This window comes from Sorex fumeus, unplaced genomic scaffold (assembly GCF_029834395.1).
Source record: "Sorex fumeus unplaced genomic scaffold, SorFum_2.1 ptg000093l, whole genome shotgun sequence".
In the NCBI taxonomy this organism is placed as follows: domain Eukaryota; kingdom Metazoa; phylum Chordata; class Mammalia; order Eulipotyphla; family Soricidae; genus Sorex; species Sorex fumeus.
The window spans coordinates 1,496,622-1,513,608 of NW_026606150.1; the positions used below are offsets into that span (position 1 = coordinate 1,496,622).

General features: G+C 42.4%; 1 protein-coding gene and 1 non-coding gene across 2 annotated transcripts; one reads left to right on the forward strand and one right to left on the reverse strand.

Annotated features, from left to right (window-relative positions):
• The first annotated feature begins 1,248 nt into the window (after window positions 1-1,248).
• LOC130039929 (mammaglobin-A-like) lies at window positions 1,249-8,644 on the forward strand. The gene is made up of 3 exons (XM_056131910.1): window positions 1,249-1,381; window positions 6,579-6,766; window positions 8,430-8,644. Exons 1-3 carry the CDS (start codon window positions 1,327-1,329, stop codon window positions 8,466-8,468), a joined length of 282 nt encoding a protein of 93 aa, XP_055987885.1. The 5' UTR covers window positions 1,249-1,326; the 3' UTR covers window positions 8,469-8,644.
• Window positions 8,645-12,625: 3,981 nt separating this feature from the next.
• On the reverse strand, window positions 12,626-12,732 carry LOC130040064 (U6 spliceosomal RNA). The gene has a single exon (XR_008794964.1). It is a non-coding gene; the product is annotated as a U6 spliceosomal RNA (small nuclear RNA).
• Between the last annotated feature and the right edge of the window lie 4,255 nt (window positions 12,733-16,987).

Below are 16,987 nucleotides of genomic sequence, written 5' to 3' on the forward strand. Positions count from 1 at the left end.
CCTCGATGGATGCTTCTGATGTTAATGTATGTGCATTGGAAATATAGTGATTTCAGTCCTTCCTTTTGGCATCCTAGTTCGGCCCTTAGATTTTATCAACCTCTCCTTGTTCATCCTTCTTAACGCTGCCATATTGGGGGCTCTTTCAGGGTCAGGGGAATGAGGCCCACTGTTTTTATTGTTTTTGGCATATCAAATAGGCCACGGATAGTTTACCAGGTTCTGCCGTGAAGGCGGGATACTCTTGATAGCTTGCTGGGCTCTTCGAGAGGGATGGAGGCTTTTAGGGCGGCCTCTAATCACCCTTACAGATGTCCCCATGGTTCACACCATATTTGAACCCCATCAAATATGGTGAGGTGATTATGGGGAGGAAGTGTCTTATGATGTGTTGCGATACCACAAAGTGCAAAGCGGTTGCATGATATGGAAAGCAGCCTGGAGCCATGGCGGTGATTGTGTAGTGGAGATCAGCCGATAAGGAATTTATCTGGCACCAGCAGGGAGTGTCTTATGGATGTGATCCCTGGGTTGCTGGAGTTTGGGGGAAGCGGGCAGAGGATCTCTGATTCCGGGTCCCATAGCGCATGGAGTCCAAGGTCACAAAGTTCCACATTACCTGATTCTCTGGGACTTCACTCATGCGTGAGGCTCGGCCCAAGCATCCGGAAAGCGGCCTGGAGCATGGCAGCTTCATTCCTAGGTGGGGTTAAAGGCCACTTTTTTGTTCTGTTTTTTGCATTTATTTTTATTGAATCACTAGGAGTTACAGTTACAATATTTTCATGTTTGTGTTTCAGTCATGTAATGATCGAAAAGCATTCCCTCCACCAGTGTGCATTTTCCACCAAAAAGGTCCCCTGTATCCCTCCCCCCAAACCCGTCCCACTCCTCCCCCTGCCTCTATGGCTGACAATTTCCCTCTTACTCTCTCTTTATGGGCATTATGGTTTGCAATACAGATAAGAAAGACCATCATGTTTGATCATTTATCTACTTTCAGCAAACATCTCCCATACCGAGAGATCCATTCAACCATCATTGACTTAGTCATCCCTTCTGTACCCCAGCTGCCTTCTCCCTCAGGTCATCAGGCAGGCTTCCAACTGTGAAGCAATATTCCTGGATCACTTTCTTCTTGATTGCTCAAGTCATTCCTGATCCACAGTCAGATTGACTTTCATGTGATTGGTTTACTTATTGCTTCACTTATGACCAGGATTAAGGCAGGGACCTGGAGCTTAAAAGGGGGAGACCTGTGAGCTCTCCCCAAAAGGAATCTGTTGTCTCCACTGTTGGACGAAACAAATAATTGCCACCTCCACCATGAAGCTACTGATGTTCCTTATGCTCACTGCCCTCCCCCTCTACTGCTATGCAGGTGAGTCCAGCCAGCAAAGGTAGGCTTCAAGCTCAGTTTTTTAAATATAATTTTATTAGTGAAACATCATGAGTTACAGTTGTAGACTTACAAGTATTTGTGCTTGGGTTTCAGTTATACAATGATCGATATCCATCCCTCCACCAGTGCCCATTCTCCACTAATACTGATTCCAGTATCCCTCCCACACCCCCATCCCCCACAATCCATACCCACCCCTGTGGCAGGGCATTCCCTTTTGTTCTCTCTCTCCTTTTGGGTGCTGTGGTTTGAAAAGGAGGCATCGAGTGGCAATCAAGTTCAGTCTATATTCTACTTTCTGCATGCATCTCTCATCCTGGGCTGATCTTCCCAACATCCTTTCCTTTGTGCTCCCTTCTCTATCTGAGCTGCCTTTTCCCCTAGCATGTGTGGCTAGTCTCCAAGCCATGGAGTGAACTTCCTGGTACTTAGTTCGGCTGTTCTTGGGTGCTAGTCTCCTATTTTTTACTTTATATTCCCCAGATGAATGCAATCTTTCTATGTCTATCCCTCTCTGTCTGACTCATTTCACTTAGCATGATAATTTCCATGTAGTACCACTTGTATTTAAATTTCATGACTTCATCTTTTCTAACAGCTGCATAGTACTCCATTGTGTAGAGGTACTAAAGTTTCTTTAACCAGTCATCTGTTCTCGGGTACTCAGGTTTTTAAAAAATTTTTATAGTGAATCATCATGAGGTAGAGTAGACTTACAAATTTTTTTGGTTGTGTTTCAGTTATACAATGATCGAGTACTCATCCCTCCACCATCGGACACTCGGGATTTTTCCAGATTCTGCCCATTGTAAACAGTGCAGTAATGAACAAACAAGATGTCACTTCAACTATATTCTTTTGCCTCTCAGGGATACATTCCCTGGAGTGGTCTTGCTGGGTCATATGGGAGCTCAGTTTCTAATTTTTTGAGAATTGTCCATACTGTTTTCCGAAAGGGCTGAACCAGTCGGCATTCCGACCAGCAGTGAGGGGAGGGTCCTTTTCTCACCACATCAGAGTCATCACCAGTTCTCTTTGTTCTTTTGAATGTGGACCGGTCTCTGTGGTGTGAGATGATATCTCATTTTGTTTTAATCTGCATCTCCCTGGGGTCAGGTTGGTGTTTGAGGTACACTTGTAGACTTACAAAGTGTAAGGAGGAGAATTTTCTAATGCCTGAACATCTGGTTAAGGAATCTTCAATACAGCATTTTGGGTATTCCAGACCTAGAATTCAATACTTTTAGAGTGTCCCCAAAGTGTTCCCATTTCGACATTGTCCCTTAGTTAGGGCTTCGTTTAAGACCTCTTGGCTTCTGTGACAGAGCAGCATATAAATTGCCTGGACAGTTGGAATAGAAAAGGGACCATAAAGTCAATGATCACCTCTCAGTATTTGTAATGCATACCATAATGCCCTAAAGTAGAGAAGGAGTAAGATGGAATGTGTCTGGTCTGCCACAGAAGCGGGGGGGAGGGGGAGTGCGGGAGTGGGAAAGCGGGTGTTTGGAGGCTTACTGCGGACATTGATGGTCGGAAATGTACACTGGTGGAGGGATGGGTGTTCAATCATTATATGACTGAAACTCAATCATGAAAGCTTTGTAACTGTATCTCCTGGTGAATCAATAATTTTTTTGAAAGAAAGATGTTTGGTAAATGGGGTGAATCCTGGGAATAAAAACTGAAATGACATTGTTCATACGGGAAAGAGATTCAGTCAGATGTGCTTCTAGGTGTTTTTCCTAAAAGAGGCTCAAATACAGTCTCCATCTGCAGGGCTGGAAACAAGAAATCCCTAGGAGAAAGGGTTCAGGCAGCACTGGATGTCCCACTGTCCCACACTATGAAGATCTACTCTGCTTACATTGATTGTTGAAAAGTTCAATCTAGAAACCAATATAAGCAGAGCTCTCCTCTTCTTCAAAATCAGTGCCTCTTGAGGAGAAATATACATGCCACCAGGCAGTCTACTTCTAGGAATGTTTATGTGGCTTCCAGTAATTTCCCTAGAGCAACTGATGTGGTCTCCAATCACGATCCATCCTTGTGGAGTGTCTTATGCCATATCTTTTCCACATCCCATTCACTGGTTTTTGACATGGTATAAATACCTTGACATGAGATGCTCAATGCCAACTCTACAGAAAACTCTGATTTAGGAGTGAACTCTGGAGCTCTGGTCCCTAAATCACAGGGATTGTCCCTGAGCCACCAGATCACTTTATGAGCAATTTTTTTAAATCATTCCTTGGTACAGCAGAAAATAAGCGATTGAGGAAACTTCTTCGTAAAATCCCGGAGTCAAAACTACAACCTTAGTAGGATATGCTGCCTGGTGTTCAAAATGGAGAGATAACATCACAAGACTCCAGACAATAAAGGAGCAGAAATTGCTTGATTGATTTCAGCACAGTTCAAGCATCTGCTTCCTGGAGAGTCTTACGTTCTGGTTACCTACTTTGGCTTCTCAAGGATGGGAGAAGGAAGGATTTTTTAAAAATTTTGTTTTATGTATTTATTTATTTATTTATTTATTTTTATTAGTGAAACACCATGAGGTAGAGTTGTAGACTTACAAGTTGCTGTGCTTGGGTTTCAGTTATACAATGATCGAGTACCCATCCCTCCACCAGTACCCATTCTCCACCCCCACCAATCCCAGTAACCCTTGCACCCCCTCATCCCCCATCCCATCCTACCTCTGTGGCAGGGCACTCCCTTTTGTTCTATCTCTCCTTTTGGGTGCTGTGGTCTTCAGAAGAGACATTGGGTGGCAACCATGTTCGGTCCATAGACTACTTTCAGCAGGCATCTCCCATCCTGGGCAGATCTTCCCAGCACCCTTTATTTGGTGCTCCCTTCTCTATCTGAGCTGCTTTTACCCCTAGAGTGTGCGGCTGGCATCTAAGCCATGGAGCGAACAACCTGGTATTTATCACAGCTTTTCTCGGGTGTTAGTCTCTTATTTTGTTACTTTATGACCCAGATGAATGCAATGTTTCTATGTCTATTCCTCTCTGTTGGAGTACACGGAGCTTAGATTCATCAGATTGTACCCATCACAGTGCTCCCGAGTCACTCCCATTACTTTGTCAGTCTGTAACCACTTCTATGCTCTCTTCCCCAACCAATTTGTAAGGTCTCATCCTTCTTAGCCACTGAAGCTGTACTGTAAGTTAATATTGCCTTTCTCCTCTCCTTATGTCTTTTGAGCAGTTTACTTTAATGCAATGTCCTTTTGTATAGATACAGGAAGACAATTAATTAATATTATGCTTTATAGCTTAGGAATTAATTGGCTTTGGATATTATTCACTCCTGGGCATCTGCCTTCTCAATTTAAGCCTCAGTTGCCCTCACTTCCTAGCACCCCAAGGGCAGGGTCCCGACGTGGGACTGGATGGAACCAGGGCAAGCCGGTAAGTTATGTGCTACCCTGGCATCGCGATGGGCCAGGCCAAGGTGCCACGATTCTTAACTATAAGTTAAGAGGTTGGTCATAGGCAAATGATGTCATGATCCAATAGTAACGACGAGACTAGAGCCCTGCTGCTAGGAATAGGAAAGATATCTGGCCTGAGCACTGCAGTCTGAGATCGAGATGGCCCTAGGAGAGCAATTCTATAAGCTCAAAGTATTTCTTACTGTGTCCATACAAATGATTAATATTATGTATGCTTATATGTTGGTTGGACAAGGAGAGGAGAAACACGTCCTAGAAGCAGTTTTCCTGTGTGTCCTGACTAGCTTGGATGAGACTGCTTTCTCCCCTTCAAATTGTCTTCAGTAAATGATTTCAGTATATTGAGACAGTTTCCCCTTTCTCTCAGAACCCTGGCTGGTCTTAGATATGCAGATCTCAGGTGGTATCCAGGCTGGTCTTTGGGATGCAAATCAAGGTGCTTGCAGCTTGTGAAAGTGATTGTGAAAGGTTTCAGCTTGGCTTTGTATCTTCTTTCCAGAGGCCAGCAGATGTAAGGAAACAAAGTGGATGTAAGGAAACAATGTATGGTTTGCCACCTCAATGTTCTTTCTGTAACTCCTTTTGATGACATCACTATGTTGCGCCCTTTAGAGGTACTATGATCTATATAAGGGAGATTTCTGGGCTCTCTGGGGGGACACGTTCATCAGAGAGCCTGGGAAGATGGGGCTGAGGACAGAAGCTGAGAGAACAGAGGTGCACGTGCTTGAGGATTCCTGAGGCCTCCATGACATACAGCTCTTCCATGTAATCAACGGCTGCTAAAACCACCCAGCTTGGCCTCGTTTCCTTCCTTCGCCTGACCATCGCCATCGACCTCCCTGGAGTGGGGAAGCGGCCTAACCGCCGGCCTTTTATTTTTGTGTGTTTACACACTCTCTTTCTGACTCATTTCGCTTAGCATAATATTTTCCATGTAGTACCACTTGTATGTAAATTTCATGACTTCATTTTTTCTAACTGCTACATAGTACTCCATTGTGTAGATGTACCAGAGTTTCTTTAACCAGTCATCTGTTCTCGGCACTCAGGTCTTTTCCAAATTCTAGCTATTGTAAACAGTGCTGCAATGAACAAACAAGCGCAGATGTCCCTTCGACTATACCTTTTTGCCTCTCCGGGGTATATTCCCAGGATTAGTATTGCTGGGTCAAATGGCAGCTCAATTTCTAATTTTTTGAGAGTCGTCCATACTGTTTTCCAAAAGGATTGAACAAGTTGGCATTCCCACCAGCAGTGAAGGGGGGTCCCTTTCTAGCCACATCCGCACCAACACAGGTTGCTTTTGTTCTTTTGAATGTGGGCCAGTCTCTGTGGTGTGAAATGATATCTCATTGTTGTCTTGATCTGCATCTCCCTGATGATTAATGATGTAGAGCATTTTCTCATGTGCCTTTTAGCCATTCGGATTTCTTCTTTGAGAAAGTCTCTGTTCATGTCGTTGCCCTACCTTTTGATGGGGTTGGATGTTTTCTTCTTGTGGAGTTCAACCAGTACTTTGTATATCCTTGATATCAACCCCTTGTTGGATGTGTATTTGAATCAAGAATTCAAAACAAAGACATTTCAGTGAAATCTTTGTGTTGTGATACCTTGATTAGAATGTTCAGAGATGAAAAATATCACCCAGGGCAAAAGGTGCTGATCAGTCCTTTGGATTCACACCCAATTTCCCATGATTTTCCCTAGGTTGTGGATGCAATCTTCTGGAAGATTTACTTACCAAGGCACTGGATTCTTCTATGACCCCTGAAGAATATTTGTCGCATTTTCACGAATTCAGAGAGCATGAGGACACTCTGAGGGCTTTACATACCCTGAAGCAATGTTTAAATCATCAGAGTGAAGATGTTCTGGAGAGCAATAGAATATTCATGGTAATATCACTTTCTTCTTATGTGCTTTTACAAGTATTGGTAAGGATAAGGAGATTTACATTTGTCAAAGTTATGATAAACAAGTCAGGACCACTTGGATTTCATAGCATAGTCACGCTGACGAGTTTTACTTAAGGATGAGCAGCCAATATTTCAGCTATTAAGTTCTCTTCATTTTGTAGTTTCAATAGTCAAAAATCAATAAAAAGGAAAGAAATGGAGAAAGGTTACTCATGTTTCTTATTACCAACCTCTTGCTTACCCACATGTCGAGTACTCAGTTTATGAACATAAACGTGCATATCCCCCTGCCCTCCCACACACATTGTTCCATCAAAGATAATAAGACACCGATTCTGCAAAAGTCTTAAGTTGAAAGAGTCTCAATGATGTTTATTATTTTTTTACCCCAAAAAGAAAGTAGTAAAATTCTCTGAGGTCTTTTTCACTACAGTCCAGGAAAACACCAAATTGGTAAATTATATATATCTTAAACTGAATGAACACACAACATAATTTCAAGTATAATAATCTGCTTTTAATTTTTTCTGTGTATTTGTCCTTTAATTGGATATGCTACGAAAGATAAGTGCTCAGTGGAACAGACTCCAGTATGGGAGGTAGTATTGTTTTAAACATAACAAAACAAATACGATGAATCAATATTTTGGACATGATGATAAACAGGATCTGGGTGGAGGATCCTGTTATTGGAGCATCCTCCACCCAGATCCTCCAAATTCCAGTAGGCGGGGGTCACACCCACCACCTGGCCCCCTGGCGCCGTGTAATCCCATCAATGGCCAAGACTCAGAGACTATAAAATCCAGTTCCTGGACGAGAAAAATGCAGTCTTCTGCCCCCGCGCCTGGCTGTTCCTCGCCTGGGCCCCTTGGAGGGGAGCGGGTTGAGCTTTCCTCCCTGCCCTGACATCATATCAGGACATCTTTTTATGACATCTTATTATATCATTCCTACTTTGGACAAACTTGCAGGCTATCGAATGTAGCCTGCCCACAGGGCAGAGTCTGGCAAACTCCCCGTGGCCTACCAAATATGCCAAATACCAGTAACAATGACGGGTCTCATTCTCCTAAAGAGCCTTGAATATAATCTCAGGGCTAGGATGAAAGAGACGTTACTGGGGCCTGCTCGAGGCAATCGACGAATAACAGGATGATGAAATGAAAATGAAATGAAATGATGATAAACAGAACGAAATAATCATAAAAGGACAAATATTGAATGATTTTTCATATCTGGTTTCTAGAGAACAGGAGTCAAATGAATAAGCGATAGAGCAGTCATTTTCAAGAGTCAAATGTTTGAGGCACTTGAACATTATTCAATTTACAGAAGAATTTCACACTTGCTAAGAATTTTGATAAGTTTCTCATCCAGGAATAAGTAATATCGAGAAAAAAGATTATTTGGATCCCTAGAGGCAAAAAGATTTGGAGGGTTAGCATTACTTGGGCTTCCATACATTCCTGAAACAGGAGATGAAATAAAAAGTGTTTCTGATTTGTCTTCCAACGGTAACTTTTATGGATATCAGATGTTGTAGATAAGTACAAGCATAAATTGAGAAGAAATATTTGTCAAGATCTTTCTTTAAATGTAGGATTGAATCAAAGTGCCAGCTCTATTTTTTGTTTTACAGAAAACAATATATAATTCTGCATCGTGTTCTGCTTTTTAACTTTCCACAAGATCTTCGACTCAAAGGACAGCACAAATGCCCAAGAAGCAGTCTCATTGGGACTCAGCACACCTTTCAGTCTTTCTTTGAATTTGACCTAAATTGAGTTTTGGTTGTAAAAAATTGTTGCAATCTCAAATACATTTTCATTTCAATAAACTATTTACAACCCTAAACTTGCTTTCATTATCTGACTATTATAGAGGATTTAGTGGAAATAGTTCATTTATTTATTTTTTATTAAAAAAATTTTTATTAGTGAAACTCCATGAGGTACAGTTGTAGTGTGTAAACTCACTCAGTTGTAGTGTGTAAAAGGAGTGCAGCCGCAGTGGCTCTATCTTTCCCGCCGCCCACGGTCCTTAGTCTCATGCTGGTTTTGGGCAGGCAAAGCAAGCAACGAGGGCCAGGCTGGTTGGTCTTAGTTGCAGTTTATTCCATTCCCATTTCCATTCTCCTCTAATTCTCCTCCTGCTTTTTCCTCCCCCATTCTACTTCATTATCCTTCTCGATCCCCCTTCACCCTCCTTCTGACTGTGGAATCTGGATACTGATCTCGATCCCCTTTCTCCTCTTGCACTGGTGTCTGGATTCTGATCCCCCATCCAACTTTTACAGTACAGTTAAATCCCAAAGCATGAGGGGTTGGGGTAACAATTACACATAAGTGTGGTCACAATCAATAGGGGTAGAATTCTTTCCCTCGGGGAAAGCTGTTTCTAGGACAGGTTCTCTCTCAGCAGAAAGACCCACCCTAGAGCGGAATCCCAGGGGTATGTTTCTCCTCTCCTTGTCAAACAAATATATAAGCATTCATGATATCAATAATTTTGTATGGATACAGTAAGTAATATCTTAAACTTATAGAATAGCTCTGCTAGGGCCATCTCTATGTCAGACTCTAGTGCTCAGGCCAGATAGTCGTTCCTATCCCTAGCAGGGTCCTAGTCTCGTCATTACTTTTGGATCATGACATCATTTGTCTATGATCAAGCTCTTAACTTATAGTTAAGAATTGTGGCACTTTGGCTCAGCCCATTTTGTTGCCAGGGTAGCTCACCACTTGCCCTGGGTCCATTCAGTCCTTCGTTGGGACCCTGCTTTTGGAGTGTTAGGAACCAAGGGCAACTGAGACTTAAGTCGAGAAAGCAGATGCCAGGGAGTGAATAATATTCAGAGCCAAATCAATCCTAACTTACAAAGCATAATATTAACGGTCTTCCTGTATCTATACAAAAAGGACATTACTTTAATTTTTAAAAATTTTTATTGGTGAGACACTATGAGGTACAGTTGTAGACTTACAAATTTTTGTGCTTGGGTTTCAATTACACAATGATCAAATACCCATCCCACCACCAGTTCCCATTTCCCACCAGCACGGATCCCAGTATCCCTCCCACTACCCATCCCCCCCATCCCACCCTGCCTTTGTGACAGGGCATTCCCTTTTGTTCTCTCTCTCCTTTTGGGTGTTGTGGTTTGCAAAAGGGCACTGAGTGACAATCATGTTCGTCTATAATCTATTTTCAGCATGCTTCTCCCATTCATGGAGGATCCTCCCAACACCCTTTATTCGGTGCTCCTTCTCTATCTGAGCTCCCTTTTCCCCTAGCATGTGTGGCTGGCCTCCAAGCCATGGAGCAAAATTCCTGGTACTAATCTCAACCATTCTTGGGTGTTAGTGTCCTATTTTGTTACTTTATTTTCCCAGATGAATGCAATCTTTCTATGTCTATCCGTGTCTTTCTGAGTCATTTCGCTTAACATGATACTTTCCATGTAGTACCACTTGTACGTAAATTTCATGACTTTGTCTTTTCTAACACCTACATAGTACTCCGTTGTGTAAATTTACCAAAGTTTCTTACACCAGTCATCTGTTCTCTGGCACTCAGGTTTTTTCCAGAGTCTGTCTATTGTAAAGAGTGCTTCAATGAACAAACAAGTTCAGATGTCACTTCGACTATTCTATTTTGCCTCTCTGGGATGTATTTCCAGGAGTGGTATTGCTGGATCAAATGGGAGCTCAATTTCTAATTTTTTGAGAATTGTCCAAACTGTTTTCCAAAAGGGCTGAACCCTTTTGGTGGCATTTCCACCAGCAGTGAGGGAGGGTCCCTTTCTCACCACATCTGTGCTAGCACCGGTTTCTTTTCTTCTTTTGGATGTGGGCCTGTCTCTGTGGTGTGAAATGATATCTTATTGTGGTTTTTTTGATCTGCATCTCCCTGATGATTAATGTTGTGGAGCATTTTCTCATGTGCCTTTTCGCGATTCGGATATCTTCTTTGAGCAAGTTTCTATTTATTTCATTGCCCCATTTTTTGATGAGTTTGAATTTTTCTTCTTGTGGATTTTAATCAGTACTTTGTATATCCTTGATATCAACCACTTGTCGGATGTGTACTCAGCGAATATCCTTTCCCATTCTGTGGACTGTCTTTGTATTTTGGTCACTGTTTCTTTGGAGGTGCAGAAGCTTCTTAGTTTAAGATAGTCCCATTTGTCTACCTCTGTTTTCACTTGTTTGGCCAGTGGCGTGACATCTTTGAAGATACCATTAGCTTCAATGTCATGGAGCGTTTTGCCAACTTTTTTTCAATGTACCTTATGGATTTCGGTCTGATGTTGAGGTCTTTAATCCACTTTGATCCTACTTTTGTACATGGCGTTAGGCAGAGATTTGAGCCCACTTTTTGCATGTAGCCGAAAGTCATTACTTTAAAGTAAACGATTCAAAAGACATAAGGAGAGGAGAAAGGCAACATTAACTTACAATACAACTTCAGTGTCCTAGAAGGATCTGAACTTACAAATTAACAGAGTCTGATTAGGGGAAAATGCTGATTAACTGGTGGAAGAAGAGACCATACAGAAGTGGTTACAGATAAATGAAGAAATGGGAGTGAGTGACTTGGGAGCACTGTGATAGGTGTAACCTGATAAACCTAAGCTCCTTGTGGAGAAAGGGAGAAAGGACAAAGCAATATTATTCTACATTGTAGACTTACAAACTTTTATGTTTGGGTTTCAGTTATACAATGATCGAATACTCATCCCTCCACCAGTGCCCATTCTTCACCACCACTGATCCCAGTATCCCTCCCAGCCCCCATACCCCACATTGCACCCTGCCTTCATGGCAGGGCATTCCCTTTGTTCTCTCTCTCCTCTTTGGGTGCTGTGGTTTTCAAAAGAGGCATTGAGTGGCAACGATGTTCGGTCTATAGTCTACTTTCAGCATGCATCTCCCATCCTGGGAGGATCCTCCCAACACCCTTTATTTGGTGCTCCCTTCTCTATCTGAGCTGCCTTTTTCCCTAGCGTGTGCGGCTGGCCCCCAAGCCATGGAGTAAAACTCCTGGTACCTATCTCGTTTATTCTTGGGTGTTAGTTTCCTATTTTGTTACTTTATGTTCCCTGGATGAATGCAATCTTTCTATGTCTATTCCTTTCTTTCTGACTTGTTTCGCTTAGCATGATACTTTCCATGTGGTACCACTTGTATGTAAATTTCATGACTTCTTCTTTTCTGAGAGCTACATAGTACTCCATTGTGTAGATGCACTAAACTTTTTTTAACCAGTCATCGATTCTTTGGCACTCAGGTTTTTTTCCAGATTCTGTCTATTGTAAAGAGTGCTGCAATGAACAAATAAGTGCAGATGTCACTTCGACTATACTTTTTTGCCTCTCTGGGATATATTCCCAGAAGTGGTATTGCTGGGTCAAATGGGAGCTCAATTTCTAATGTTTTGTGAGTCGTCCATAATGTTTTCCAAAAGGGCTGAACCATTCGGCATTCCCACCAGCAATGAAGGAGGGTCCCTTTCTCATCACATCAGCACCAACAGCCGTTGCTTTTGTTCTTTTGGATGTGGCCAGTCTCTGTGGTGTGAAATGATATCTCATTGTTGTTTTGATCTGCGTCTCCCTGATGATTAATGATGTAGAACATTTTCTCATGTGCCTTTTAGCCATTCGGATCTCTTCTTTGAGAAAGTTTCTGTTCATTTTGTTGCCCCATTTTTTGATGGGGTTTGATGTTTTCTTCTTGTGAAGTTCAACCTGTACTTTGTATATCCTTGATATCAACCCCGTTGTCAGATGTGTATTGGGCGAATATCTTTTTCCACTCTGTAGACTGTTTTTGTAAAATTATGGAATGTTTCACAAATATGTGTGGTATCCTTGTGCAGGAGCCGTGCTTATCTTCTCTGTATCATTCAAATTTTAGTATATATGCTGCCAAAGCGAGCACTGTTATGTTGTTTTATACTCCACAAATGACTGCAGTCCTTCAATGTCTGTCCCTCTGTTTCTGAATCATTTCACTTAGCATGATTCTGTCCATGTCTATCCATTTATAAGCAAATTTCATGACTTTTTCTCTCCTAACTTTTTCATAGTATTCCATTCTGCAGATGTACCAAAGTTTCTTTTTCCAGTCATCTATTCTAGAGTACTTGAGTTGTTTCCAGGTTTTGGCTATTGTGAACAGTGCTGTAATGAATATACATGTACAGATGTCATTTCTACTTGCTTTTTTGTATCCTCTGAACATATTCCCAGAAGTGGTATTGCGGGGTCATATAGCAGCTCAATTTCTACTTTTTTTTTCATTTTTTCTCATTTTATTTATTGAATCACCGTGAGTGCAGTTACAAAGCTTTCGGTTTTAAGTCTCAGTCATACAATGAAACACTCATACCTTCACCAATGCCCATTTTCCACCCCCAACAACCCCAGTATACCCGATCACAAACCCTCCACCTATCTGTGGGGCAGATAATTTCCACATTATTCTCTCTTTAATTTGATCACTTTCAATATTTTGACACCAGATCCACCATTATTATTTGATATATTACCCCAACACTCAGAGCAGGTGAATAGGCAATGATATTCCGTTTGTTTTCTATTTCTGGTTATAAATAACATGACGTCTCGTGGCTGCAGTAGTGGCCGCTCTATTTTGAAATTCTGAAATTTTTTTTGTTTTTTATTTATTTATTTATTTATTTATTGAATCGCTGTGGGAAAAATTACAGAGCTTTCAAGTTTAGGTCTCAGTCATGCAAATATCAATCACAATTCCCTTTACCAATACTTATTTTTTACCACGAAGAACCCCAATAAAACCCCACCCCCCAAACCCCCCCCAATGTCTGTGGGATAGATGAATTCTAGTTAACACTCTGTCTACTTTGACTAGCTTCATTGTTTTGATAAAAGTTGCACCATTATTATTTAGACTTTACCGCCCCCCCCCCCCCAAACTCAGCCATGCTGAAAGAGCATTGTGAAATGATCTGCTTTCTACAGCTGGGTTCAAGAATTAAAAGATGTTGCGCGGCTGCTATTGCGGCCTCACGGTTTTGGATTTCTGCAATTTTATTTATTAACCCTGCAAGTATTTCTACTGAGAGTCAGATAATTAAGAGATTGGTCTCTGTGCTTCTGGGGCCGGGGCCGTGCCGGAGAGCCGCTCGTGGGGGGCAACTGGTTGGGCGTGAAGGACAGGCCGGAGCACCTCCGCCCCCCCCCCCCCCCCGTCCCATGAGGTATCCATCGTGCCCCCACCCCCGGCTCAGACCTGCTCTCCACCAGGCTCCCATGCGACCGTCATCGTTCTTTCCAGAGAGGAGAGGTCGGAAGGGAGCAACACCCTTTCCCCTCCAGGCAGGCAAGATGGCACGGATTAATGCATAGTCCGTTCGCTTTTCTGCTCCAAGCTGCTGGTTTTCTGTATTAAGTCCTTGTGCCTTCTGGGGTCGTGGCTGTGCCGGAGAGCCGCTCGTCTGGGGCAACTGGTGACCTTGGTCGGGCGTGAAGGACGGGCCGGAGCACCCCCCCCATTCCATGAGGTATCCATCGCACCCCCACTCCTGGCTCAGACCTGCTCTCCACCAGGCTCCCATGCGGCCGCCATCTTTCTTTCCAGAGGAGAGGGCGGAAGGGAGCCAAAATTCTGAAATTTTAACACTTAAATCTGGAGGGATTTCTGCCAAAACCTGCTGGGTTCCAAGATTTGCTCCTGAGTCTCTGGGATCATGGCCATTAAGCAGCTTGATCAGGAGCCAGAGAGGCTGTTCGTGGGCGATGACATGAGGTCTTGTTGGGATAGAGTGGACAGGATCAGCTCCACCCACATCCTGTGAGCCCCAACAAGTTTCGTCAATGCTGGCCCAGTCCTGACTGTCCAATGGCCTCTGGAGAATGATGGCCACCGAGCCTCAAGTGGGAAGCAGGAGGAGGGAACACACCCTTCCCCCCCTGCTGTGGCCCAGTGACAGTAACCTACTGTGGGGTCCAGATGCATTTTGCCAAAAGCCACTGGGTTTCGAGATTTGTTTCTGAGTCTCTTGGATCATGTTCATTAAATAAATTGATCAGTAGCCAGAGAGGCCATATGTGGGCGATGACTTGGGGTCTCGTTGGGTTGGGGAGGACAGGACTGACTCCACCCCCATCCCGTGAGGCCCCAGATGTCTCGGTACTGCGGTCCAGTGGCTTCTGGAGGATGGCGGCCACGGGGCCACCAGGGGGAACATACTAAGGCACGAAACCTATTCCCACCTCGGTTGGCCCAGCACCTGTAACCTACTGCAGGGACTGGACATATTTCTGCCTAAAGCCGCTGGGTTTCGAGATTTGTTTATGAGTCTCTGGGATCATGGCCATTAAGCAGTTCGATCAGGAAGCAGAAGATGCCATGCCTCCAATTATATAGCTGAGCCAGAGGTGGTTTGTGGGTGTGTTTCCCACATACCTATTTTTTGGCTGTTTACTTTGTTGGTAAACTTCGCCCCAAGGTTTTGGGGTCTGGTCAAAGGCACAGCAGCAATTTTGGGGTATCTGGAAGTCTGAAGGCGCCATCAGGTTGCTGATGCACTCGCCTCACAGGTACAGATTGACCTGCTGGCGTCATCATCCCCCTTCAATTTCTAGTTTTTGAAGGACTGTCCATATTGTTTTCCAGAAAGGTTGGACTGTTGGGCATTCTCACCAACAGTGAAAGAGTATCTATTTTCCCCACATCCATGACAGTACTGGTTGTTTTTGTTCTTTTGAATGTGTGCTAGTCTCTGTGGTGTGAGATGTTATCTCATTGTTGTTTTGATTTGCATCTCCCTGATGGTTAGTGATGTGGAGCTTTTTTTAATGTGCCTTTTGGCCATTTGTATTTCTTTTTTGAGGAAACTTCTGTTCACTTCTTCTCCCCATTTCTTGAAGGGGTTGGAGGTTTTTTTCTTGTATAATTCTACTAGTGTCTTATATATTCTGGATATTAATCCCTAATCAGCTATGTATTGGGTAAATATTCCTTCCCATTCTGTGGGATCTTTCTGTATTTTGGTCTCTGTTTCTTTTGAAGTGCAGAAGCTTCTTAGTTTGATGTAGTCCCATTTGTTTGTTTCTTTCCACTTGCATGGCCAGTACTGTTTCATCCTTAAAGATGTTTTTAGCTTCAATGTCGTGGAGAGTTCTGCCTACATTTCCCCCTACGTATCTTATAGGTTTATGTCTGATATTGAGGTATTTAATCCACTTTGATCTGACTTTTGTGCCTGTCATTAGACAAAGGTCAGCATTCATTTTTTTGCAGGTAGCTATCCAGTTTTCCCAGCACCCCTTGTTGAAGAGGCTTTCCTTGTTCCACTTCACATTTCTTGTTCCTTTGTCAAAGATTAAGTGGTCATATATTTGGGGGTCTGTGACAGAATATTCGACTCTGTTCATTGGTCTGCAGGTGTGTTTCTAGCCCAGTAACATACTGTCTTAATTACTACAACTTTGTAGTACAATTTGAAGTTGGGGAGGGTGATGCCACGCATTTTCTTTTTCCCAAGGATTGTTTTAACTTTTCGTGAGGGTTTATTGTTCCATATGAATTTCAGGGTTGTTTTGTCTACTTCTTTGAAAAATGTCATGGGTGTATCCAGACTCACTTTATGTAAAAAATTAGTCAATGTTATTTTGCTAATAATAATTTATATTTTAAAATGATTGCATCTTTGAAGATAATTGAGGATCCCCAAAAATGTAAGTGTGGAATGGGTGGGATTTTGGCATGGGTGATAGCATTGCTTCAAACAAAACAAAATAAACAACATGAATCTACATTTTTTTCTTCCAATTTTTTCTTAATAAGTCATAGCTCTCTTTACAATGGTGATGCCATACTTTCCAACTACCATTTTTTATCGTGGAAATATTTTTAATATTATAATCAGTAGGATACAAACTGATGTTAATAGTAAAATTCATCTAGAGAAAGTGATACTTTGTGTTCTAAAGTTTACCTCAGTATACTTAAATTCTTCAGGCTTTATTTTGTTTTAATATGTATATTTGTAGTTTTCTGAGTAGAAAAGCAATACATTATAGAAAATATGGTAACCAAAAATGTAAGGAAAATGAAATTGTTTTAAATTTGCCTAAAACAAATATAAATTACAAAGAGCAGGGTATGTACCTTTAGATTTCAGTATATTTTTACGAGTACTTGTTAC